Below are 26,198 nucleotides of genomic sequence, written 5' to 3' on the forward strand. Positions count from 1 at the left end.
ACAGAGACTCAACCTAAAATTAGGAAGCCTATACGTGTCTGACCTACAATCTCTGCATATATACTATGTTGTGTAGCTTGGTGTTCATTTTGGGACTCCCAATAGTGGAAGCAGGGGCTGTTTCTAACTATTTTGCCTATATTAGGGACCCTTTTCCTCCTACTAGGTTGCATTGACCAATCTTACTATTAGGAAATGTGCCTACTTTTATTATAACTTGACATGACATGTTCAGGTGATATCCCTGGGAGGCCAGCCCGTTTCTGAGGGCAAAGGAGGAGGAGTGGATCTAGGGGAGAGGAAACTTGGCTGGGAGAGGGACTGGGAGAAGAGGAGTGAAAGTATAATGTAGTCTGGATGCAATATGTGAGAGAATAATAAATTTTAAAAATAAAAAAAACATGTAAATGCACATTGAAATGCATAGAGAGTACATTTGAAGGCTTGAATCGACCGAGATCAAGAGAAACACCCTGTTCATGTGGACTAAACAACAGAGGACTATGGAAAGCCAGCTCCCAGACCACACCCAGGATATTGGAAGAAAGCACAGAGAGGGCCAAAGCTAAGACTTTTCTATCTGAGTGTTACAGGCAAAGAAAGATAGACACTCTTATTCTGATGGTGTCTTTATGCCCTCATGTTGAATTCACACACTCTTTTTTCTTTACAGCTTAATTATCCACAAAACTTTTATGGCATTACATTTGAAGGTCACATTTCATTTCTAAGTAAATAATAAGGAACAGAGTCAGTCATCACGACAACTCTTGTAGAATAAATCTAGGTAACTTGTCATGCAGCAAGGAAGGAGGGCTTTCCTAACCGGTGGACTAACTTGCAGCTGCAAAGAAAGAATCTGTCTTTTGTTACCTTATCTAAAGAAATAGTCTTACAAAGGATTTAAGAGAGCTATGAAACTAAACTACTCAGGAGTCTAAGAGATATAAGGAAATTATGTGTTACATCCTATCTTTCTAAGGGTATAAACATTTCAAACTAACATTTTGTGGTAGTGGTCACAAAAGCCAGGATTTCACAGACTCAGAGACTGTTTTTTAAAAAAAAAACAAATGTGTCATTAATTGATCCTGTTTACCATAAATCTTTTAATATCAGCTTAAATTGGCACTTCCCAAGACACAGTGCTTTAAATCTTAGAAAGTATTTTATGCCCTGTGTGTAGCCCTTGACCACATAAAAGAAAACTTGTACTTTCAGGGTTGTGAAGTAAGATTATTTTTTGTAACCATGGGCAGTTAGAGAATCCTTCCTTGTAGTATATCTGAATAAAAGCCCTAAAACTGAGGTTATGAATTTGCACAGACAGTAAATCACTGTCCAGGGTTATCAGCCCAACCTAGAAGAGAGATGGGCACAGCAATTTTACTTGAATTTTTGTACCTTGGCCCAACAAACCAGACAGCTTGCTTTATGTGCCTGTAAATAAGATTGTATTTTTCTGGGAATAGTTGATCTTAAAACCCATTAGCAAGGTACCAGGTCTACTTGAAAGCTCCTTTGAAGTTGTAAATCAGCTATCTTCACAGCTGGGGAAATAAGGCTGTTTTCTTAATGTCAGGCTAAGCTGTAATCTAAGACAGCCCTTAGAAGGAACTTATAACCTCTGCCTTGATAAGCATTTCTTTGTATACGTTTTAATAATCAAAAATCTGTGTAAGGTAATGTTATTAATATCAATTAAACAAAGCAGCTAACGGGGAGCAACCTTCTTAACAATCCTCAGATAGAAATGCACAATAGGTCCTGATGTAATCATGAGATACATACACACTAAATACAGGCAGTGGGGAATTCCCCATAGTCACTAGGGGAAAAATTTGCCATAGAACAGAAAAAAAAAAGATTCTGCAGTCTTGCTCGAGTGAGGGTTCCCATCAGAGAATTTCTTTCTGGTGGGTTGACACAGAATATTAATTGTCACCTGCTGTTTATAAATCATAATGGCCTCTAGCATGAAACTATGAAAACAGCCCATGCCTTCATATGCTAAACTGGATCCCCAGTTCATGGTCCAATTTTGGGAGGTGGCGTTGAATGGGAAAAGTGTCTAATGGGGCCATATTTTTGCCTATTATATCTAGTCCTAGTAACTTCTCATTTATATTCTGGCTGTTATGAAGTGCTGAGTCTTCTTTGCCAACAGCTTCTGCCACCATGGTTTACTGCACAAGTCTATGAAGCCAAGTAATGTCAGGCCCAATCCTTTTACCCAAGAGTCTAGGTCATCCTTTCTTTTCTTAAGGTGTTGTGTGAAGTAATCTTCACAGAGTTAGAAAATTTGACCACTACATATTTTATGGTTTCTCTGATACATGCACAAGTTCTTTGGAGAATGCTTTAAGCTAACATTAATGACTACAGAATAGTTTTTCTTTCTCTGTACTGTATGACTACTGATGGTGCTATATTTGATGACAGATGCATACATAGCAGATATTTAGGATTAGAAGTGTATGACACTAGATTAGGTAGCTATGAGTATAATTTTTATATACAAGATTTCAATTCCTTCCATAGTTAGTTTCTAACAGACAGATGACTACACCAGTGTCTCAGGGAAGAAAGAATACTAATAGTTCTCCAATAATTTGAATGTTTGTGGGAAGACACTCGAGAAGAACTTAGGAAGAAAAGGATGGGGGAAGTGACAACTTGTACAAAGTCTATAGTGAGAACTGTGAGCAAAGGAGTGGTGCAAAAGACGTGTATTTATTATTTCAATGGCCCAGAAACTACTGCAGTCATAAACCAAAGTGTAACTTTCCTTCTCAAGGTGGAAGAAGAACTTGCCATCTAAGTGGTAGTGGTAATGTAGGCATGAAGATCCAAGTATTACAGATATATAAAAGCTTGCATCTAGATCATTAGGAAAAGCATATCATTTCATCCACTATGTAGAAGGATTAAATCCCATTAAGGAATCTTAGGAGTGAGCTCTGCATGAAACTGTGCTTGAAGCCAAAGTTATAATGAAATCCTACAGTCTTAGAGGTGTCAAGAATATGATGGGTCATCTGCAAAAAAAAATACAGCTAGTACCTTTGAGTTATGCTTGTCTGGGAGAGAATGTATGCTGTATGTGGTAAAGACTCTTGGAACTCAGATGACACCAGCATGTGCTCCAAACATGTCACAAAAAGCATCATGGTTAAATGCTTATTCTTCAGAGTTGTATTTTTCCATTAATTCTTTGTTTTTTTCTAATCCATGCCTCCCTTTCGGTATGGAAATGTCTTTCTTGGACCATTGCATTTTGGAAATATGTAACTCTGTGAATTTGCAGGAATTTCATAAGCAGTTTACTTGCTTTGTATCTAAGAAGGAACTTTGGACTTGTGATTTGATCCCTTTGAACTATTATAAGAGTGAAGACTATTGAGAATTTTACTTCCCTTATGAAGCTAGGCATTGTGAATTTTTTTAATCATCGAAACCTGAGCTACCTCAGACAATATTCTTCCTTCCCTTAGCTCAAGGATAGTTGTTTCCTTTTTTAAACCCTTTCTTTTGTTCCTTCATTTTGTCCTTCATTTCCCTTGATCATTCCAAATAATCCCAGAAAGCATTTATAGCATCTTCTATAACAATTATTTAGATTGGTGATCCATGAACAAATGGTGACTGGAGGAAATCAGGTGAAAAAACTTGGTTGTGTCTCACTCTACAGGCTGATACAATAACGCAGATGAGAGCTCTGTACCCAGGGTAACATGACAGTAGGGGAGTTCCCCTACATTCTCAAAACACACACATACACACACACACACACACACACACACACACACACACACACACAAACACACACACACATCCATACACACGTACACACTGACACATACACACAGACACACACACCCATACACACACACAAACACATACACTCACAAACACACACAGAGAGACACAACAACACACACACACTCACACACACAGCACACATACACAGACACATATGCACACATACATACATAGACACACACACATACACACACATACACATACACATACACATACACACACATGCACACACACACAGATACACACATACACAGACACATACACATACACACAAACATACACACACACACACAGACACACATTCACACATGCACATACACCTACACACAAACACACACACACACACACACACACACACACACACACACACACACGTATAGTCGGTAATTGGGTGACAGATTGGGTCAGGTGTAATATCTCAGAGGTCACATTTTACATGAAAAAATGTATTTGGAATGTTTCTTCAAGGGCTTTAGCGATTGCTGAGAGGTAAAGAGCATGGGCTATTCTTGCAGAAGGCCAGACCTTGGTTCCTAGCAACCACATGAGGAGGCTCTAAAATCCCTGCACCTGATGAACAAAAGAATTTAACACATCTTCCCTCTACAGGCATCATGCTTTCATGCATGCACCGCCATACAGGCACACACATATGTGTAACTGGAAACAAATCTTAATATTTATTCATCTTGAGTTTTCAGTCACCAGGTCCATAGAGATTCTCAGGTCTTAAAACATTAAAAAAAATAAGGAAGGCACAGCACTGTGTCTTAGGGAATGCAACGTACCAGACATCAGGACTATTCACACTAAATTTCAGTTTTCTAAGAGATACTTGGATGATGAGGATAATTTGTAATAACTGCAGTCACAAGTTATCTATCTAAAGTCATAAATATATAATTCATCAGGAAGCAAGCAGGAGCAGGGGGTATGTTGGATATATCTTAAAACAAAATGTGTTCTACCAAATAATAAAGAATTAATAATTCTCATGCAAAATACACTGATAATTGCAAGCTCATTCACCACTGTACCCACTATATACCAAATACCACAGAAGGACTCCTATAAATCCATATTGCTAGATGAATGTTTAATTGTTTACTATTTTCTCAATGCTATGACTTTGTTCTCATTTAGCATCAACTTTTCATAGAGCTTCCAATAATAGGATGCAACAATAAAACATTCAAAGAGATAGATCAGAAGAAAATGTATTTATTCTAACCTCATTTCAGGAGGAGGAAGGAAGAGAAATTGATGAGAAACAGGCAATTTGTGGAAGGGAGGAGAACTCAGTTGGCAGCCATGGTCTCCCGAATCCAGCTCAGGAAGTTGCAGACCTTGGTGTAGACACCAGGCTTGCCTCTCAGGGCACAGCCATAGCCCCAGGAGACAATGCCCTGGAGCTCTCCATTGCAGGCAACAGGGCCACCAGAGTCACCCTGGTTAGAAACAAAAGAACATTACATTGTGCTTATGCTGATGTGAGAGAATGGGCTCCAAGATGGTTCCCCTTTATCATGGGGCAAATGCAGTGGTGTCAACACCCTGGAATCATTGCAGACTCCCTGCATATCTAGCTATGATTCCCATCCTTTCTCTATAACCAGGAGTTTCCTAATTGGCACCTAATTTCAGTAAAACCTAAAGGTTTCAGTTATTACTTGCTGTTCTTTGTGCTATCATCCCAACATGGTCACATCCCATAAACCATTTCCCCAGAAATGTTCTTTTATGTACTATTTACACACCTTCTTTTTAAAGGTGTGTAATTTTGTATTTATTTATTTTACACTTGAGCTTAATCATCAATATCACAATGAGAAACCTGTTTGTTTGTTTGTTTGTTTGTTTTTCCTCATAGCTTTTGTCATCAGGCTTCTCAGCCAGGAGAAATATACACAAGAGGAGAGAGAGAGAGAGAGAGAGAGAGAGAGAGAGAGAGAGAGAGAGAGAGAGAGAGAGAGAGAGAGACTGTAATATTTGGAGAGAGGGAAAAACACTCACATCACAGGAGTCCTTTCCGCCCTCCAGGAAGCCCAGGCAGAACATGCTGCTGGTGATCTGGCCTGGATAGGAGCTTTTGCAAGATGTGTCAGAAAGGACAGGGGCTTCCAGACATTGAAGGATTGCTGGGTATTTGCCTGTTGAGAGCAAAAACAGAAGAACACTTAGTAGTGTCTTCCATGAAATTTCTGCTTCTTTCAATATTCTAAAACATTTGTAATTCAAAAGTGAGGTTTTTGTAGAACAGTTTGTCATCAGTTCTAACTAATAAGCTGTTCTGTTATGACAATGGCATCATTGAATTTGGATTTCAAACACTGGGACAGTGTTTTCTCCAAGAGATAGATACCTCAGGGAACAACACATCCTGGGCATCTCTTCTCTTGTATCACACCCCTTTCATTATAGGTTACAGCAGTTAAACACCTCAGCATCTTGCCAATAGCTCACTCTTACTGAGTTTTCCCCATGGTCTCAGGAAAGCAATCTTCTAGACTCCAAATAGTACATTCCAAGACTGCTCAAGTGGAAAACTCTGGAAGCATGGCTCACGGTGAGGATTTGCATCCATGTTGAGCATCCATGTTGACCTTTCATCTTTCATGTCTGTACACATGGAACTTACATTCCATTGACACTTACCTCCAAAGTTCACAGTATTTCCCCAGCCAGACACAAGGCACTGAGTACCAGTAACTGGGCAGGATGTGGGCAGAGAGATTGTGGACACTTGAGAGCTTCTGGCGGCAGGTGACTTCAGTTTAATCAGCATGATGTCATTGTCTGCAGTCTTATCATTGTACTTGGGATGGCGAATTATCTTTTCTGCATCAATGAATTGCTCACCGCCTTCAAGTACCTTAATATTGTGTTCTCCCAGGCGAACCTGAAGTTTCCTGCATTAAAAGATTAAGGATTTCTTAGCATCCCTGTTGAACTGTTTCTCTTCCAAGCTCAAAGTTCAGAGAATAAAAATATAAACACAATCTTCTTAAAGCATCCAAACCTTTAAAGACTATGAAGTTAAGGTAGTATTATGCCCTGACACCAATGTGCAGGATAGAGGATTCCTTAGTTTGTTTCCTGTCAGTACAGATTCTCAAAGGGCTATCTATCTCCTAGGAGGCAGTGAGAGAGGACTACCTTAGATTGTTGTACCTTAGATTACAGGAATTTGAGTATTGTTCCCTTACCTTCCCTTATAGCAGTGGGCTGCAGACAGTACCCACTGGTCACTGATGAGGGAGCCACCACACTGGTGTCCAGTGCCATCATTTAAGGACACCTGGTAAGGAAGGGAATTCCTTGGACAATTGTAGCCTCCAATGATCTTGTCATCATCATCACCATTAGTAGGGAAAGCCACTGGGAAAGAATTTCTAGCATTAGCACAAGAAGACTTGTCTCAAAATTCATCTTCCACATGATGTTTGTACAGACCAACCAGAAAAGTCATGTGTCTTCTTGTTGACCAAAATGTGTTCACAGTATTTTAAAGGGTACCATTTTTAACTTTAGCACATTCATTTTTGATATCACTGCTAATAGAATCTAAATTTGAAGAAGGTATAGTTGAGCATTTGCAATGTCTGTCTCTGTGTGTATGTGTGTCTTTCTGTCTGTCTGTATCTGTATATGTGTGTATGTAAAAAGTATACAGCATAGTGCTCCTGTGGAGGACAAAATCAACTTCCAAGTGACCACTTGATCCACTTACTACATGGGTCCCAACATCTATAATAAGTACTAAAGCTTAATGGCAAACACCTGTTGCAAGGAACTATTTCCCAGTCCAGGTAATGTACTTTTAATTGATTTTTTTATGTCTTCTTCATTCCTAACACAAACATACAAATGATTAGAGGAGTTAATTTACAGGATAAAATGTCTATATATCACTTAATCATGTTTTACTTTCCAAAATTTTCCTTTAATTCCAACTATCTACTGGACTTATACCAATGTATTTAGCATTTTGAATGAACATTGATAACTGATTTTAGGCAAAAAATATTTTATTGTAAATACTAAATTCTACATCTTTATGTAATTTATATGGAACATATACTCCCTACAATTTCCTTTAATTATAAATACTGTAATAAATACCTCTGGGACATACATTCCAATATTTAAAATTGATGGTTGAAGTTTTAAAACATAAGAGAATTTACTAAAGCAAAATCCATTTTAACCATAAGAATTTTCTTTTCAATTTTCTTTGTATTAACCTAGAAAGCTACTTTTTTTCTGTTGTTCACTATTGAATGATATTCATCCAATACAAGACTGATTTCACTAGTAAAGGTTTTGTGAGACAAAGCCCTAAAGATTTTCTCTGTGGGTAATAGTATCTCTCTTCCAATTATGATAACTCTGTGTAAACCATCAGACATTGTCCTTCCATGGAATCAGGATTTATCAGGATTTAAAGTTCTCCCCCTCTTTTTATGGTAGATAATAATTCTGGTTATTTACTACTACTTCATAGAGAGTGGAACACACACACACACACACACACACACACACACACACACACACACGTCATGTGCTGGGTCCCTTCTTTTCCTGACCTGCCCATACAATGCATGATGTAGTAAATGATGTTGCTTGGTCACTTGCAGCTCCTTCCTCATGGTGTATGTACTCAATTGCCCTTACTTTTTCCCACCCACAAAGCACAAACTTGCATGTGTGATAGAAGCCTCATGAAATGTTCTTTGAAAGACTCACCAGCAGTTGCCAGGAAAGCAAAGAAGATCAAGACCTTCATGGCTCCACAGTGTGCCTGGAGTGGGCAGTAGGATGAAGCTTTTCCTTCACAACTATTTATACCTCTAGTTTGAGTTTCAATAGCCTGGACCACAGTGCCCAAAAGGTGATATCATTGGACACCCACAAAACCAAACTTAGAAATCTGTTCTGTGGTTGGTGGCAGGTGATTCGACACCAAGTTTCCATATCACCCCACACCAGTTTTCCATAAAGGTAATGGGAATGGAAGCATCAACTCCAGCTGTTGTCACTTCCTTTCTATTGTAGGAACGTGTACAGATTTCAGGTGCAGAGCTCAAGGTTTCTGGAATTCTAGACAAAATTCACAGGATATTTATAGCTTACGAAAAGTGTTAAAGATTCAAAATAAATGCAAAGGATCATGATATTAGTGGCAGTAGAATTGTCCCTTGATTTTGGTTTTTCTTTTGTCCAGTATTAAGTGGCTATTCTGACATGAGACAGGAATTTTAGATTTTCCTATAAAAATCATGCTTGTCTTCAGAGGAGAGAGAAAGGGGTAAATTCCAAAGCCAGCTTTAATTTTTTAATTGAACTGGGACTATAAAAAGACAATTTGCCTTATATGTCTATAGAGAACCACAGGAACAAACATTTGGGGAGATTTATGAAATTTTATCCAGTTGGAAATGTTCTATAGCTTTAGGCAAATTTACTGTTTTTCTTGGGACATTTTCTCTGGTTGATTGGTGCTTTTTCATTTTTCCTGTGGTCTTCAGCTTCCTCATTTGGAAGCTTTCTTTCTTCTGGGGAAAGAGAAAGAAAACTTTGACTCAACCCTAACTTTGGGGAATTTCCTTTTCTGGCAAGTTCTATTTAAACAAAGTAAATGCACTTGCTGGTCCTCTATGCTAGTTTGGACTGAATGGTCATGCTGCTTGATGAACTATCGCCTCTTCTAAGAGGTCTCTCTTTCCTGTTCAAATCTAATCTTTATCATTTCTGTTGGTAACCATCACTTTTCTTCTCCTGTGGGAACCAAAGTAAAACCACTTCACCAATATAACACATATTCTGGTTTTCATTCTGAGGTCAACACATCTTAAAGTATACAAGCTGATTTAATACAGCAGGTTTTTTTTTTTCTTTTTCTATTATCCAGTGTCTCCCCCTAGCTGTTGTTTCTTTCTCATTAGCTTTTGAAAATGTAAAGTTAAGAAAGCATTGTGCAGTCTGGGGGGTTCTTTACTACCCATTTCTTTTTATTAAGCATATCTTTATACCTTCTTGTCATGTAGGACTGTGTGGTATACAAATAATATGCTTTATGTTGACATATGCAGAAACATGTTTCATTTTACTGGAGACATTTGCTGTAGCATATTCAGCCTTAATCTGTACAGGTATCTCCATGATGGTCATAACTACTAATAAATGTATAATTATAGATTCAGCCTTTTCAGATGTTAACTCGGTACCACATTGAAATCCTGAATATGTGTCTCTTTTACAGTGTACACACTTTAATTTTCCAAACTCTGCTAATAAAACACATCTTTTTCTCAAATTTCATTTCTTTGAGTACCCATTGCAGTGCTTCCTGAAGGTAGTAGTGTCTGGTTATACCAAGAATGAGTAGGACATTTCCTTATAATTTCCTTGCCTTGTTGCCAGGTGACAGAAAAATCTTTCTTCAAAACCTTGTTAATAACATGGTGTTTATTATGAAATTCTGAGTGTTCTAGCACTAACCATAGCTGATCATTTACAACATTACTTTCTGCTAAAGAGCCTCGTAGACCTGCATGAAATTGTATACATGTTATATAAAAGGAACGATTTCTATTTATTATTATACACTGTAACATAAAAGACAAAGTTAATACTGAATCACCTGAAAGAAGTTTAGAGGTTTCAATAAATAACCCAACTCTTTTTACATACTGAGAGTCACAAACTCTATTAAGAGGTCCCAGAGAATCTCTCAATACTATGAGGATAGCATATAATTCTGATTTTGAAAATAATTCTAAGGACTTTGAGCCACTTTACTTAACTTTCCTGAGTCATACCCTGACTTTCCTGACTTGCTTGCATCAGTGTTGGATGCAGGGGATCCAGAAATTGGTGTTCCCCATACAATGTGATTAAGGATCGAATTAGTTCTCTTTATAAACTGAATTCTCCTGTTTTGAGAAATTTGTTGTTAAGTTCTCACAACATTTAATGCAAGCTCTTTGACAATGTTTGTTTTTTTGTCCACAATGAGGAAATTACAGTGTTAGTAAAAGGTACTGCAATTCCTATTCCTGGTTCTATTCCTGCCAAATGGTACAGCCTTAATTTTCCTTTCAGAATCATTTCAAAAACCTTTCTTACATATGTCTTTAATTTGTTTGTGTGTTAAAACTATCCATTCTATTATCTTCTCTCTGCATAGGAATTCCTGTAGAAGAATGTGTAAACCAAATGATTCAAATGGGGAACCTGGAGTGCTGAGTTTGATCCCCTAGAGTTTCTACCATTGTCATTCTGGAGCTCATGAATTTCCATGAACTTGGTGCTCCTCTTGAGTTTCATAATTCTATGGCATAGTATGTTCTGCTTTAAATGCCTCTGTGTGTGTTTAATTTAATTAGTAGGTATTTCTAAGGATTGCATCTTATCAGTTGTTCTTATTTGGCATGGATGTCAGTCAACGTTTTCAAGGATAAAACACAAAAATTACCAGAATGAAAATGGATATGATCTACATTAGGTCAATCCCAGCAAAGTTGATTATCACATCATTTGGTTTTTTCTTCTTTGAATCATCCATTGCAGAACTCCAAAGCAACCTAACTGCATACCTGGCAATATTGTTTCCCATTTTAATGTGGGGAAAACCTTTTTTTTTTTTTACAAAACTAACTACACCCCTTAGAAGTTCCCATGTGTTTTATCAATTCTGTTATTGATGGCGCTAGGACTAAGGCTTTTCCTTGACAGCTAGTTGTACCTCAATTTAGTTTCCACAGCCAGGACTACCGTGCCTTAAAAGGTGACACATACAAAACCAAACCAAACTTAGAATTCTGCTTCATTCTTTTATTTGTAATATTCATGCCATTTTTATTATTTATCATCTTATTTTCAATGTTCTTAGTCACAAAGAGAAAATGTGTATGAATTTGAAAAAGAGCAAATGGGTGGTACATAGGAGGGTTTTAAGGAAGTAAGGTCTAGAGGGAAGAGTTATATCATAATTTCAAAAAATAATAAAAATCTAAAAAAAACAAGAAATCAAAAAATAACAGGAATGGTCATTTAGTTTTTAATTGGGATTTAAATCATTCAAAAATTATAAAACATTTATCTTAGCACATCAAAGTAATTACTCAAGGGAAAATATTACTTAATTTTTAAGCTGAAAGCCAGAGAGAGAAAGAATTCATGCTGCATTAAAAATTGCACAAATAGGTAAGTATGCTTGTGTATATAACTTTCTCTCTGCTCTTGGATATCACTGTAATGTGAATTCAAATATAATGTAGAAATTCAAAGGCAGTCTGAGGTATGTAGCAGATCCTCAAAAAATACAAAAATCCTGGAGCAAATGAACAAATGAAAAGACAAGTGTTTCAAGGAGATGGATATTATCATCTTGCTTTCAACATTAAGCAATATATGCATGCATCAAAGTGTCATATGATACCTCAATAATATGTGCAATACTTAACATTTTCATACATTGATTAAAGTAAACCTCAATTAAATACAAAATACTCAAATAAATAGATAAATAAAAATTCCTTTTATAGCAGCAACTTTCTCTTTGTAAGCCTTACCCATACTTGGAGATATCTTATTTTTTTAAAGATAATTTTAAAATATTCTAATCCATAACCCTATTTCAAAATATCTTTGTTATACTATCAGTGCCACATTTTATTTCAGTGTTAGAGTCAAAAATCCCACTTTGGCCTGAGTCAAGGGCCCTAAAAGTTAAAGAATGTATCTCATCAGATTTCCACAGAGGACCATGTGGACCTGTGGGCCCCTCACCTAACTGCTCACATTTCTGAGTTCTCATGTTGACATCATTGTGAAGCCTTGTTGCTGAGTTCTGGGTTTTTTCACTATCTAATCTGGCATCATAAAACATGTCTTATGTGTTACCTTGTATTCATCTCTCATCTCCCCCAACCTCCCCACCAGCCCCCACCCCATCTCCCTTCTGCACCCCCAGGGAGGGTAGGGCCCTCCATGGGGGCTCCCCAAAGTGCATCAGTTCATTCTGGGCCCCCCATGTGTCTGGGCCCAGAGAGTATCCCTTTATGTGGGATGGGCTCTCAAAGTCCCTTCTTACACCAGGGAAAAATACTGATCCACTACCAGGGGGCCCATAGAGTGCCGAGGCCTCCTCATTGACATCCACATTCAGAGGTCTGGATCCTTCCTGTGCTGGCCTCCCAGACAGCAGTCTGGTATCCATGTGTTCCCCCTTGTTCAGATTAGCTGTTTCGGTGGGTTTCACCAGCCTGGTCCTGACCCCTTTGATTTTCATTCCTCCCTCTCTGCAACTCGGTTCCAGAGTTTAATTCAGTGTATATCCGTGGATGTCTGCCTCTGTTTCCATCAGCCACTGGATGAGGGTTCCTCAAGCTCCCAATTAGCTTGGGAGATCCTGCCCCTTCCATTTCCCCGGGGTCCATGCATTTTTCCCTTAGAGTCCTTCTTGTTTCCTAGTTGCTTTGGTGATGAGATTTGTAGGCTGGTAATACTTTGCCTATGTCTAAAATTCATATATGAGTGAGTACATACCATGTTTGTCTTTTTCTGACTGGGTTACCTCACTCAGGATGTTTTTTTTCTAGTTTCATTCATTTGCCTGCGAATTTCAAGATTCCATTGTTTTCTTCTGCTGCATAGTATTCTGTTGTATAAATGCACCACATTTTCTGTATCCATTCTTCAGTTGAGGGGCATCTAGGTTGATTCCAGATTCTGGCTATTGCAAGCAACACTGCTATGAACATGATTGTACAGATGTCCTTGTATGAATGTATATTATTAGGGTATATGCCCAAGAGAGGAATGGCTGGATCTTGAGGTAGACTGATTCCCATTTTCCTGACCAACCACCACACTGACTTCCAAAGTGCTCTTACAAGTTTGCACTCCTACCAGCAATGGAGGAGTGTTCCTTTTTCTCCACATCCTCTCCAGCATAGACTGTCATTGGTGTTTTTGATTTTAGCCATTCTTGCCAGTGTAAGATGGCATTTCAGAGTTGTTTTGAGTTGCATTTCTCTGATGGCTAAGGATTTTGAGCACTTTCTCAAGTGTCTTTCAGACACTTTCTTAAGTGTCTTTTAGATTCCTCTGTTGAGAATTCTCTATTTAGTTCTGTACCCCAGTTTTTAATTTCATTGATTGGTGTTTTGGTGGCTAGCTTCTTGAGTTCATTGTATATTTTGGAAATCAGCCCTCTGTCAGATGTGGGGTTGGTGAAGGTCTTTTCCCAATCTGTGGGCTGTTGTTTTGTCCTACTGACTGTGTCCTTTGACTTACAGAAGCTTCTCAGTTTCAGGAGGTCCCATTTATCAATTGTAGATCTCAATGGCTGTGCTACTAGTGTTATGGTCAAGAAGCAGTCTCCTGTACCAATTTGCTCAAGGGTATCTCTCACTTTCTCTTCTAGAAGGTTCAGTGTGGTTGGAATTATGTTGAGATCTTTGGTCCATTTGGACTTAAGTTTTGTGCATGGTGATAGATAAGGACCTATCTGCAATCGTCTGCATGTCTGAATCCAGTAGTGCCAGCACCATTTGTTGAAGATGCTTTCTTTTTTCCATTGTATAGATTTAGCTTCTTTGTCAAAAATCAGGTGTTAATAGGTGTGTGGGTTAATATCAGGGTTTTCAATTTGATTTCCTTGGTCTATCTGTCTATTTTTGTGCCAATATCAAGCTGTTTTCAGGACTATGGCTCTATAATAGAGCTTGAAGTCAGGGATGGTGATGCCTCCAGAAGATCCTTTATTGTACAAGGTTGTTTTGGCTAATCTGGGTTTTTTGTTTTTCCATATAAAGTTGAAAATTGTCCTTTCAAGGTCTGTGAAGACCTCTGTTGGGATTCTGATGGGGATTTCGTTGAATCCATAGATTGCTTTTGGCAAGATTGCCATTTTTACTATGCTGGTCCTACCTATTCAAGAGCATGGGGGATCTTTCCATTTTCTGGTATCTTCCTTAACTTCTTTCTTTAAAGACTCAAAGTTATAACTGTACAGGTCTTTCACTTATTTGGTTAGTGTTACCCCAACATATTTTATGTTGTTTGTGGGAATTGAGAAGGGTAATGTTTCTCTGACATCCTTCTCATTGCATTTATCATCTATATGTAGTAGGGCTACTGATTTTATTTTGAGTTAATTTTGTATCCTGCTACTTTGCTGAAGGTGTTTATCAGCTGTAGGAGTTCCCTGGTAGAGTTTTTCTGATCACTTATGTAGACTATCATATCATCTGCAAATAGTGAAAGTTTAACTTCTTCCTTTCCAATTTGTATCCCCTTGATCTTCTTTTGTTGTCTTATTGCTTTAGCTAGAACTTCAAGTACAATATTGAAGAGGTATGGAGAGAGTGGACAGCCTTGTCTTGTTCCTGATTTTAGAGGAATCCTGTTGAGTTTCTCTCCATTTAGTTTGATGTTGGCTGTTGATTTGGTGTATATTGATTTTATCATGTTTAGATATGTTCCTGTTATTCCTGTTCTTCCCAAGATCTTTATGATGAAGAGATGTTGGATTTTGTCAAAGGCTTTTTCAGCATCTAGTGAGAAGATCATGTGGCTTTTCTTTATCAGTTTGTTTATATGGTGTATTACATTGATGGATTTTCATATGTTAAACCATTCTTGCATCCCTGGGATGAAGCCTACTTGATCATGGTGGATGATTTTTCTGATGCGTTCTTGGATTCTATTCGCCAATATTTTGTTGAGTATTTTTGCATCAATGTTCATGAGGGATGTTGGTCTGTGGTTCTCTTTTTTAGTTGTATCTTTGTGTGGCTTGGGTATCAAAGTAATTGTAGCCTTGTAAAAAGAGTTTGGCAATGTCCCTTCTGCTTCTATTGTGTGGAACAATTTGAGGAGTACTGGTATTAGCTCTTGTTTGAATTTCTGGTAGAATTCTGCAGTGAAGCCATCTGGCCCTGGGCCTTTTTTTGCTTGGGAGGCTTTTGATGACTGTTTCTATTTCATTAGGGTTTATAGGTCAATTTAAACTGCTTATCTGTTCTTGGCTTAATTTTGGTAAGTGATATATATCCAGAAAATTGACCATTTCCTTTAGATTTTTGAATTTTGTGGAATACAGGTTTTCAAAGTATGACCTGATGATTCTCTGGATTTCCTCAGTGTCTGTTGTTATATCCCCCTTTTCATTTCTGATTTTGTTAATTACTGTGCACTCTCTCTGCCTTTTGGTTAGTTTGGATAGAGGTTTCTCTATTGTGTTGATCTTCTCAAAGAACCAACTCTTTGTTCCATTGATTCCTTGTAATGTTTTCCTGTTTTCTACTTTATTGATTTCAGCCCTCAGTTTGATTATTTTCTGGCATCTACTCCTCCATCATGAGTTTGCTTCTTTTTGCTTTAAATCTTTCAGTTGTTCTGTCAATTCCCTAGTGTGACTATTCTCCAAGTTTCTTCATGTGTGCACTTAGTGCTATGAACTTTCCTCTTAGTCCTGCTTTCAAAGTGTCCCATAAGTTTGGATATTCACATTAAATTCTAGGAAGTCTTTAATTTCTTTTTTTTTATTTCTTCCTTGACCCAGGAATGGTGTAATTGGGTGTTATTCGATTTTCATGAGTTTGTAGATATTCTGCAATTTGTATTGTTGTTGAAGTCTAATCTTAAAGCATGGTGGTCTGATAAGATACAGGGGGTTATTTCATTTTTTTGTATATGTGGAGGTTTGCTATGTTGCCTAGTATGTTGTCAATTTTAGGGAAGGTTCCATGTGATGCTGAAAAGAAGGTATATTCTTTTGTGTTTGGATGGAATGTTCTTAGATGTCTGTTAATCCCAATTGGGTCATAACTTCTGTTAGATCCTTTGTTTCTTTGTTAATTTCTGTCTGTTGGTCCTGTCCAGTGGTGAAAGAGGGGTGTTGAAGTCTCCTCCTACAAGTGTGTGGGGTTTTATGTGTGGTTTGAGCTTTAGTAATGTTTCTTTTACAAATGAGGGTGCCTTTGTATTGGGGTATAGATGTTTAGGATTGAGATTTCATCTTGATGGACTTTTCCTGTGATGATTATGAAATGCCCTTCTTCATCTCTTTTGATTGATTTTAGTTTGAAGTCTAATTTGTTAGATATTAGGATTGCTACCCCAGCTTGTTTCCTGGGTCCATTTGATTGGAAAATCTTTTCTCAACCCTTTATTCTGAGGTAACGCCTGTCTTTGAAGTTGAGGTGTGTTTCCTGTATATAGCAGAAGGATGGATTCTGTCTTTGTATTCATTCTGTTAGCCTGTATATTTTTATAGGTAGATTAAGACCATTGACATTAAGGGATATTAATGTCCATTGATTGGTGGTTTTTGTTCATTTTGGATTTATTGTTGGTGGTGTCATTGTGTGTGGATTTTGCCATCATGTTTCTTTTCGTGTTTGGTAAAGTTGGATTATTTATTGCCTATGTTTTTTGTAGTTATCTTCATTGGGTTGGAGTTTTCCTTCCAGAACTTTCTATATGGATGGATTTATGGATATGTATTGTTTAAATCTGGTTTTGTCATGGAATATCTTGTTTTTTCCATCTATAGTGATTGAAAGCTTTGCTGGGTACAGTAGTCTGGGTTGGCATCCATGTTCCCTTGGTGTTTGTAGGACATCTAATCCAGGACATTCTGGCTTTCAAAGTTTCCATTGAGAAGTCTAGTATAATTCTGATATGTCTGCCTTTATATTTTATTTATCCTTTTGTCCTTTGCTGCTTTTAATATTTTCTCTTCATTCTGTAAATTTGGTATTTTGATTATTATGTGGCAAGGGGACTTCTTTTGTGGTCCAGACTATTTGGTGTTCTGTAAGCTTCTTGTACTTTCATAGGCATATCCTTCTGTAGGTTGGGAAGATTTTCTTCTATGACTTTGCTGAATATGTTTTCTGTGCCTTTGAGCTGTAATTCTTCACCTTCTTCTATAGCTATTATTCTTAGTTTCAGCCTTTTTATGGTGTCCCATATTTCCTGGATATTTTGTGTTAGGGATTTGTTGGACTTGAGATTTTCTTTGGTCGATGACTGTATATCCTCTAGCGAGTCTTCCACAACTGAGGTTCTCTCTTCCATATCTTGTATTCTATTGTTTATATTCACATCCTTAGTTCCCGATTGTTTATCCAGCCTTTCTATTTTCAGGATCCCCTCATTCTGTGTTTTCTTTATTGTTTCTATTTCAGCTTTCATGCCTTGAACTGTTTCGAGTGCTTCCTTCACTTGTTTGGTTGTTTTTTCTTGGCTTTCTTTAGATTCTTTAAGAGAATTACTTATTTCTTGAATTTTTTGTTTGTTTTTTTTCTTCTATTTCTTTAAGAAATTTTCTTGTTTGCTCTAAGGGTCTTGAACATATTCATAAAGTAGATTTTTAGGTCCGTCTCTTCTTCTTCCTCTGTGTTGTGCTTTTCAGATCTTGCTGGTGTGAAGTCCATAGATTCTGGTGGTGTTATATTGGTCTTTCTGTTGTTGAGTGTGTTCTTATTCTGTTTTCTCCCAATCTCTTCTTCCAGTGGGTGCATGTGGGGTCTCTCTATCACCTCTTGTCAACTGGTGGTGTGTGTGGGCCAAGACTTCAATGTCTGCAGCTCTGGATGGTCTTTCCTCTCCTGGTAGTCTCCTCACTCAGCAGAGGTTGGGGCGGTGGAGGAGGAAGGAGCAGTGATGTGTTTCCGGACTCAGGGAGGTCCTCCTGTTCGGGCAGGTCCACTCTATTGCAGGCTCAGGCCCAGAGAGATCCGGGGTGATGGCGGGAGTTGGGCAGAAGTCAGGCAGGAGCAGAGGGTACACTCACCTCAGGAGAGGTCATGCCAGCCTCTGCTTTGTTCTTGATGACAGGTGATTCAGCACCAAGTTTCCACTTCACAGCCCACTCCCCCCCCCCGCCCAGTTTTCCACTGAAGTAATGGAAATGGATGTAACCACTCCAGCTGGTGTCAATGCATTCCTACAGTAGGAAAGCACACTGCAGAATGACCGATGGGCAGAGCTCAACGTTTCTAGAATTCTAGACAAAATCAACAGGGACCCAGATCTCCTAAGAGTCCTTCTGGTTTATAAGTACAGGCTTGAGGCCTTCACCTTCTGTGTTTAATTAATGTTGCGTCTTTTATAATTATATGCTTTTTCTTAAGTTTGTCTGCTATTTCACCTTGGTATTATCTTCCTATTTTTAGAAACATCCTATTTCCCTATGAATAGGGAAACTGTTATTTGTTTAAATTGTGTTAGTTAGGAAAAAGATATATGAAACATGAAAAATTTATGTCTACAAATATTTTATTAGTTGTTTTGTCATCACTATTACTGCTGCGGATTACTGCATAGGAACTAAGGATTAACGGTTTTATTCTGGATCCTGGTTTGATGGTATAGTTCATTATAGGCCATGGAAGTAGTTTATGGTTGTTGGTTTAGGACTGTGTGTTTGTTTGTGTTCATATCTGGGCAGATCAAGAAATAGTGATTGCAAAAGAAGGAGAGCTGAGTTACATTTTTCATAGCCTTTCTTGCATATATCTAGGAATCATGGTACTGGAGGAAGTTGAATGGATCAGAGACCTAGGAAAGACCCGATGGGGATGTCTTTCTAATTGCTGTGAATATATGTTTCTCTTATTGGTTGGTATTTTGTGTAATGGACAGGCAGGATTTAGTCAGGCTGGATATCCAAACAGGGATAGAGATAGGTAGTAGACAGAATCAGGGAGAGACCATGTAGCTGCCGAGGAAGCAAGAGACCTAGGCATCACCAGTAAGCCAAGACTACAAAGAGACACCCTGATTAATAGAAATGGATTAATAATTAAGAGAGAGGTAGCCAAAAGAAGCCTGAGCCATCAGACAAACAGTCTATAATTAGTATAAGCCTCTGTGTGCTTATTTGGGACTAAATGGCTGTGGGATAGGGCAGGACAGACTTCCATCTCCATGTGGTGCCCAACTATTTGGTAAGAATTTCTATGTAAAACCTGACAAAAACTTGAATTTTGAAGACAAAAGAACAGAGTCAAGCATGGCTTCCCGGTTTCGGCATTTTGTTAGTGGGCTCTGTTTGCCAGAGGCAAGAAGAGGTGTTATTCCTTTAAGAGAGGTTTCCTGACTCAGCTTTAGCAGCAAAAACCCCAAGGCTCTTTTAAAAGGCTCTGTTAGCAAACACTTCTATGGAGTTTATGAGCAGCCAGGGACATGCTTCTGATGGTGACATGGACCTAGAAACTCTGCAAAGTTATGGCTTCCACTAGTACATCTGCCATAGAGCCAGACTCCAAGGAATACAAGGAAGGGGGCAGAGCCACTGCAGCTTTAATCCTAGCCATGCCATTTAGCAGATTTAAGACATGTGTGGTCAGAAAAACATAGAGACACACAGGAAAGGCTGACTCAGGGGGGGGAAATCCTCTGAATGTTTTACAGTGTTTTTAAAAGTATATGTAGGTTTGGGAGTGATAGTAAAAAGGATAGAGAAAGTTCTTTAAAAAAGAAATAGAATGACTGATTCAGGCTCCATGTCCTCAAGTACTAGGAATCCTAGATTCATGGGAGACATGATTGAGAAACTCCCCCATTTTTGTTATTGCTGTTTCCTGATCAGCAAGCCAAGGAAATTATAAGAACATTTCCTACTCATCCTTTGTATAACCAAACACTAATACCTTCAGGAATCAATGCAATGGGTACTCAAAAAATGAAATTTGAAAAATAGATGTTATTCATTTTGCAGAGTTTAGAAAATTAAAGTGTGTATGCTGTAAAAGAGATACATACTCTGTATTTCAATGTGGGACTGAGTTAACATCTGAAAAGGCTGAATCTATAATTATACATTTATTAGTAGTTATGACCATCATGGAGATACCTGTACAGATTAAGGCTGAATATGCTACAGCAAATGTCTCCAGTAAAATGAAACATGTTTCTGCATATGTCAACATAAAGCATATTATTTGTATACCACACAGTCCTACATGACAAGAAGGTATAAAGATATGCTTAATAAAAAGAAATGGGTAGTAAAGAACCCCCCAGACTGCACAATGCTTTCTTAACTTTACATTTTCAAAAGCTAATGAGAAAGAAACAACAGCTAGGGGGAGACACTGGATAATAGAAAAAGAAAAAAAAAAACCTGCTGTATTAAATCAGCTTGTATACTTTAAGATGTGTTGACCTCAGAATGAAAACCAGAATATGTGTTATATTGGTGAAATGGTTTTACTTTGGTTCCCACAGGAGAAGAAAAGTGATGGTTACCAACAGAAATGATAAAGATTAGATTTGAACAGGAAAGAGAGACCTCTTAGAAGAGGCGATAGTTCATCAAGCAGCATGACCATTCAGTCCAAACTAGCATAGAGGACCAGCAAGTGCATTTACTTTGTTTAAATAGAACTTGCCAGAAAAGGAAATTCCCCAAAGTTAGGGTTGAGTCAAAGTTTTCTTTCTCTTTCCCCAGAAGAAAGAAAGCTTCCCAAATGAGGAAGCTGAAGACCACAGGAAAAATGAAAAAGCACCAATCAACCAGAGAAAATGTCCCAAGAAAAACAGTAAATTTGCCTAAAGCTATAGAACATTTCCAACTGGATAAAATTTCATAAATCTCCCCAAATGTTTGTTCCTGTGGTTCTCTATAGACATATAAGGCAAATTGTCTTTTTATAGTCCCAGTTCAATTAAAAAATTAAAGCTGGCTTTGGAATTTACCCCTTTCTCTCTCCTCTGAAGACAAGCATGATTTTTATAGGAAAATCTAAAATTCCTGTCTCATGTCAGAATAGCCACTTAATACTGGACAAAAGAAAAACCAAAATCAAGGGACAATTCTACTGCCACTAATATCATGATCCTTTGCATTTATTTTGAATCTTTAACACTTTTCGTAAGCTATAAATATCCTGTGAATTTTGTCTAGAATTCCAGAAACCTTGAGCTCTGCACCTTGAAATCTGTACACGTTCCTACAATAGAAAGGAAGTGACAACAGCTGGAGTTGATGCTTCCATTCCCATTACCTTTATGGAAAACTGGTGTGGGGTGATATGGAAACTTGGTGTCGAATCACCTGCCACCAACCACAGAACAGATTTCTAAGTTTGGTTTTGTGGGTGTCCAATGATATCACCTTTTGGGCACTGTGGTCCAGGCTATTGAAACTCAAACTAGAGGTATAAATAGTTGTGAAGGAAAAGCTTCATCCTACTGCCCACTCCAGGCACACTGTGGAGCCATGAAGGTCTTGATCTTCTTTGCTTTCCTGGCAACTGCTGGTGAGTCTTTCAAAGAACATTTCATGAGGCTTCTATCACACATGCAAGTTTGTGCTTTGTGGGTGGGAAAAAGTAAGGGCAATTGAGTACATACACCATGAGGAAGGAGCTGCAAGTGACCAAGCAACACCATTTACTACATCATGCATTGTATGGGCAGGTCAGGAAAAGAAGGGACCCAGCACATGACGTGTGTGTGTGTGTGTGTGTGTGTGTGTGTGTGTGTGTGTGTGTGTGTGTTCCACTCTCTATGAAGTAGTAGTAAATAACCAGAATTATTATCTACCATAAAAAGAGGGGGAGAACTTTAAATCCTGATAAATCCTGATTCCATGGAAGGACAATGTCTGATGGTTTACACAGAGTTATCATAATTGGAAGAGAGATACTATTACCCACAGAGAAAATCTTTAGGGCTTTGTCTCACAAAACCTTTACTAGTGAAATCAGTCTTGTATTGGATGAATATCATTCAATAGTGAACAACAGAAAAAAAGTAGCTTTCTAGGTTAATACAAAGAAAATTGAAAAGAAAATTCTTATGGTTAAAATGGATTTTGCTTTAGTAAATTCTCTTATGTTTTAAAACTTCAACCATCAATTTTAAATATTGGAATGTATGTCCCAGAGGTATTTATTACAGTATTTATAATTAAAGGAAATTGTAGGGAGTATATGTTCCATATAAATTACATAAAGATGTAGAATTTAGTATTTACAATAAAATATTTTTTGCCTAAAATCAGTTATCAATGTTCATTCAAAATGCTAAATACATTGGTATAAGTCCAGTAGATAGTTGGAATTAAAGGAAAATTTTGGAAAGTAAAACATGATTAAGTGATATATAGACATTTTATCCTGTAAATTAACTCCTCTAATCATTTGTATGTTTGTGTTAGGAATGAAGAAGACATAAAAAAATCAATTAAAAGTACATTACCTGGACTGGGAAATAGTTCCTTGCAACAGGTGTTTGCCATTAAGCTTTAGTACTTATTATAGATGTTGGGACCCATGTAGTAAGTGGATCAAGTGGTCACTTGGAAGTTGATTTTGTCCTCCACAGGAGCACTATGCTGTATACTTTTTACATACACACATATACAGATACAGACAGACAGAAAGACACACATACACACAGAGACAGACATTGCAAATGCTCAACTATACCTTCTTCAAATTTAGATTCTATTAGCAGTGATATCAAAAATGAATGTGCTAAAGTTAAAAATGGTACCCTTTAAAATACTGTGAACACATTTTGGTCAACAAGAAGACACATGACTTTTCTGGTTGGTCTGTACAAACATCATGTGGAAGATGAATTTTGAGACAAGTCTTCTTGTGCTAATGCTAGAAATTCTTTCCCAGTGGCTTTCCCTACTAATGGTGATGATGATGACAAGATCATTGGAGGCTACAATTGTCCAAGGAATTCCCTTCCTTACCAGGTGTCCTTAAATGATGGCACTGGACACCAGTGTGGTGGCTCCCTCATCAGTGACCAGTGGGTACTGTCTGCAGCCCACTGCTATAAGGGAAGGTAAGGGAACAATACTCAAATTCCTGTAATCTAAGGTACAACAATCTAAGGTAGTCCTCTCTCACTGCCTCCTAGGAGATAGATAGCCCTTTGAGAATCTGTACTGACAGGAAACAAACTAAGGAATCCTCTATCCTGCACATTGGTGTCAGGGCATAATACTACCTTAACTTCATAGTCTTTAAAGGTTTGGATGCTTTAAGAAGATTGTGTTTATATTTTTATACTCTGAACTTTGAGCTTGGAAGAGAAACAGTTCAACAGGGATGCTAAGAAATCCTTAATCTTTTAATGCAGGAAACTTCAGGTTCGCCTGGGAGAACACAATATTAAGGTACTTGAAGGCGGTGAGCAATTCATTGATGCAGAAAAGATAATTCGCCATCCCAAGTACAATGATAAGACTGCAGACAATGACATCATGCTGATTAAACTGAAGTCACCTGCTGCCAGAAGCTCTCAAGTGTCCACAATCTCTCTGCCCACATCCTGCCCAGTTACTGGTACTCAGTGCCTTGTGTCTGGCTGGGGAAATACTGTGAACTTTGGAGGTAAGTGTCAATGGAATGTAAGTTCCATGTGTACAGACATGAAAGATGAAAGGTCAACATGGATGCTCAATATGGATGCAAATCCTCACCGTGAGCCATGCTTCCAGAGTTTTCCACTTGAGCAGTCTTGGAATGTACTATTTGGAGTCTAGAAGATTGCTTTCCTGAGACCATGTGGAAAACTCAGTAAGAGTGAGCTATTGGCAAGATGCTGAGGTGTTTAACTGCTGTAACCTATAACGAAAGGGATGTGATACAAGAAAAGAGATGCCCAGGATGTGTTGTTCCCTGAGGTATCTATCTCTTGGAGAAAACACTGCCCCGGCGTTTGAAATCCAAAGTCAATGATGTCACTGTCATAAAAAGAATAGCATGTTAGTTAAAACTAATGAAAAACTGTTCTACAAAAACCTCACTTTTGAATTACAAATGTTTTAGAATATTGAAAGAAGCAGAAATTTCATGGAAGACACTACTAAGTGTTCTTCTGTTTTTGCTCTCAACAGGCAAATACCCAGCAATCCTTCAATGTCTGGAAGCCCCTGTCCTTTCTGACACATCTTGCAAAAGCTCCTATCCAGGCCAGATCACCAGCAGCATGTTCTGCCTGGGCTTCCTGGAGGGCGGAAAGGACTCCTGTGATGTGAGTGTTTCCCCCTCTCTCCAAATATTACAGTTTCTCTCTCTCTCTCTCTCTCTCTCTCTCTCTCTCTCTCTCTCCTCTCTCTCTCTCTCTCCTCTCTCTCTCTCTCTCTCTCTCTCTCTCTTCTCTCTCTCTTCTCTCTCTCTCTCTCTCTCTCTCTCTCTCCTCTTGTGTGTATTTCTCCTGGCTGAGAAGCCTGATGACAAATGCTATGAGGAAAAACAAACAACAAACAGGTTTCTCATTGTGATATTGATGATTAAGCTCAAGGGTAAAATAAATAAATACAAAATTACACACCTTAAAAAAGGTGTGTAAATAGTACATAAAAGAACATTTCTGGGGAAATGGTTTATGGGATGTGACCATGTTGGGATGATAGCACAAAGAACAGCAAGTAATAACTGAAACCTTTAGGTTTTACTGAAATTAGGTGCCAATTAGGAAACTCCTGGTTATAGAGAAAGGATGGGAATCATAACTAGATATGCAGGGAGTCTGCGATGATTCCAGGGTGTTGACACCACTGCATTTGCCCCATGATAAAGGGGAACCATCTTGGAGCCCATTCTCTCACATCAGCATAAGCACAATGTAATGTTCTTTTGTTTCTAACCAGGGTGACTCTGGTGGCCCTGTTGCCTGCAATGGAGAGCTCCAGGGCATTGTCTCCTGGGGCTATGGCTGTGCCCTGAGAGGCAAGCCTGGTGTCTACACCAAGGTCTGCAACTTCCTGAGCTGGATTCGGGAGACCATGGCTGCCAACTGAGTTCCCCTCCCTTCTACAAATCACCTGTTCCTTATCAATTTCTCTTCCTTCCTCCTCCTGAAATGAGGTCAGAATAAATACATTTTTCTCTGGCTCTATCTCTGTGAATATTTCATTTTTGCATCCTATTACTTGATGCCCTCTAAAAACTTAATGCTAAATGCGAACAAAGTTTGGCCTCTGAGTCACCTCTTGTCACGAAAGTCTTTGTCCAGATACAGATTACATATTCATTAAAACCGTGTTCAAAAACAACTATAAATCATGGATATTTTTTAGAAAGAAGGTGAACTCCTCTATTATCATGTTTCTCTGGGTACAGAGCTGCCATTTGCATTTTTATATCACCTTATAAAAGCGACACAAACGTATTTTTCTTAACTGATTTCCACCAATCACCATTTGTTCATGGATCAGCAAAGTGCATTATTGTTATAGAAGACCCTGGAAATGCTTCCTGGGATTATTTGGGATGATCAAGGGAAATGAAGGACAGAACGGACTTGAGTCAAAGCACAGTGAAATAAATGGAAGAGTATCAAAAACATAAATATATGTCCTCAGATCTCAGGAAAGGAAGCTT

The 26,198-nt window shown here is 38.2% G+C and overlaps 2 protein-coding genes across 2 annotated transcripts; one reads left to right on the forward strand and one right to left on the reverse strand.

The window, feature by feature from the left end:
- Nucleotides 1-5,120: 5,120 nt before the first annotated feature.
- Nucleotides 5,121-8,608, reverse strand: LOC100752635 (trypsin-4). The gene is made up of 5 exons (XM_027389755.1): nt 8,569-8,608; nt 7,029-7,200; nt 6,478-6,731; nt 5,836-5,972; nt 5,121-5,270 (listed from the first exon to the last, which is right to left on the reverse strand). Exons 1-5 carry the CDS (start codon nt 8,606-8,608, stop codon nt 5,121-5,123), a joined length of 753 nt encoding a protein of 250 aa, XP_027245556.1.
- Nucleotides 8,609-22,066: 13,458 nt separating this feature from the next.
- Trypsin-4 lies at nt 22,067-25,615 on the forward strand. Its single transcript, XM_027389756.1, has 5 exons — nt 22,067-22,106; nt 23,481-23,652; nt 23,950-24,203; nt 24,710-24,846; nt 25,466-25,615. The coding sequence occupies exons 1-5, from the start codon at nt 22,067-22,069 to the stop codon at nt 25,613-25,615; spliced, it is 753 nt and encodes a 250-aa protein (XP_027245557.1).
- The last annotated feature ends 583 nt before the right edge of the window (nt 25,616-26,198 follow it).

Source organism: Cricetulus griseus (assembly GCF_003668045.3).
Source record: "Cricetulus griseus strain 17A/GY chromosome 1 unlocalized genomic scaffold, alternate assembly CriGri-PICRH-1.0 chr1_0, whole genome shotgun sequence".
In the NCBI taxonomy this organism is placed as follows: domain Eukaryota; kingdom Metazoa; phylum Chordata; class Mammalia; order Rodentia; family Cricetidae; genus Cricetulus; species Cricetulus griseus.

Excerpts from the sequence above, each read along its gene's own strand:
- LOC100752635 (XM_027389755.1), bottom strand. The coding sequence starts at position 8,608 with ATGAAGGTCTTGATCTTCTTTGCTTTCCTGGCAACTGCTG. Across the intron at positions 7,201-8,568 it reads TGCTTTCCTGGCAACTGCTG|TGGCTTTCCCTACTAATGGT; the intron begins GTGAGTCTTTCA and ends ATTCTTTCCCAG. Across the intron at positions 5,271-5,835 it reads GCGGAAAGGACTCCTGTGAT|GGTGACTCTGGTGGCCCTGT; the intron begins GTGAGTGTTTTT and ends GTTTCTAACCAG.
- Trypsin-4 (XM_027389756.1), top strand. The coding sequence starts at position 22,067 with ATGAAGGTCTTGATCTTCTTTGCTTTCCTGGCAACTGCTG. Across the intron at positions 23,653-23,949 it reads GCCCACTGCTATAAGGGAAG|GAAACTTCAGGTTCGCCTGG; the intron begins GTAAGGGAACAA and ends CTTTTAATGCAG. Across the intron at positions 24,847-25,465 it reads GCGGAAAGGACTCCTGTGAT|GGTGACTCTGGTGGCCCTGT; the intron begins GTGAGTGTTTCC and ends GTTTCTAACCAG.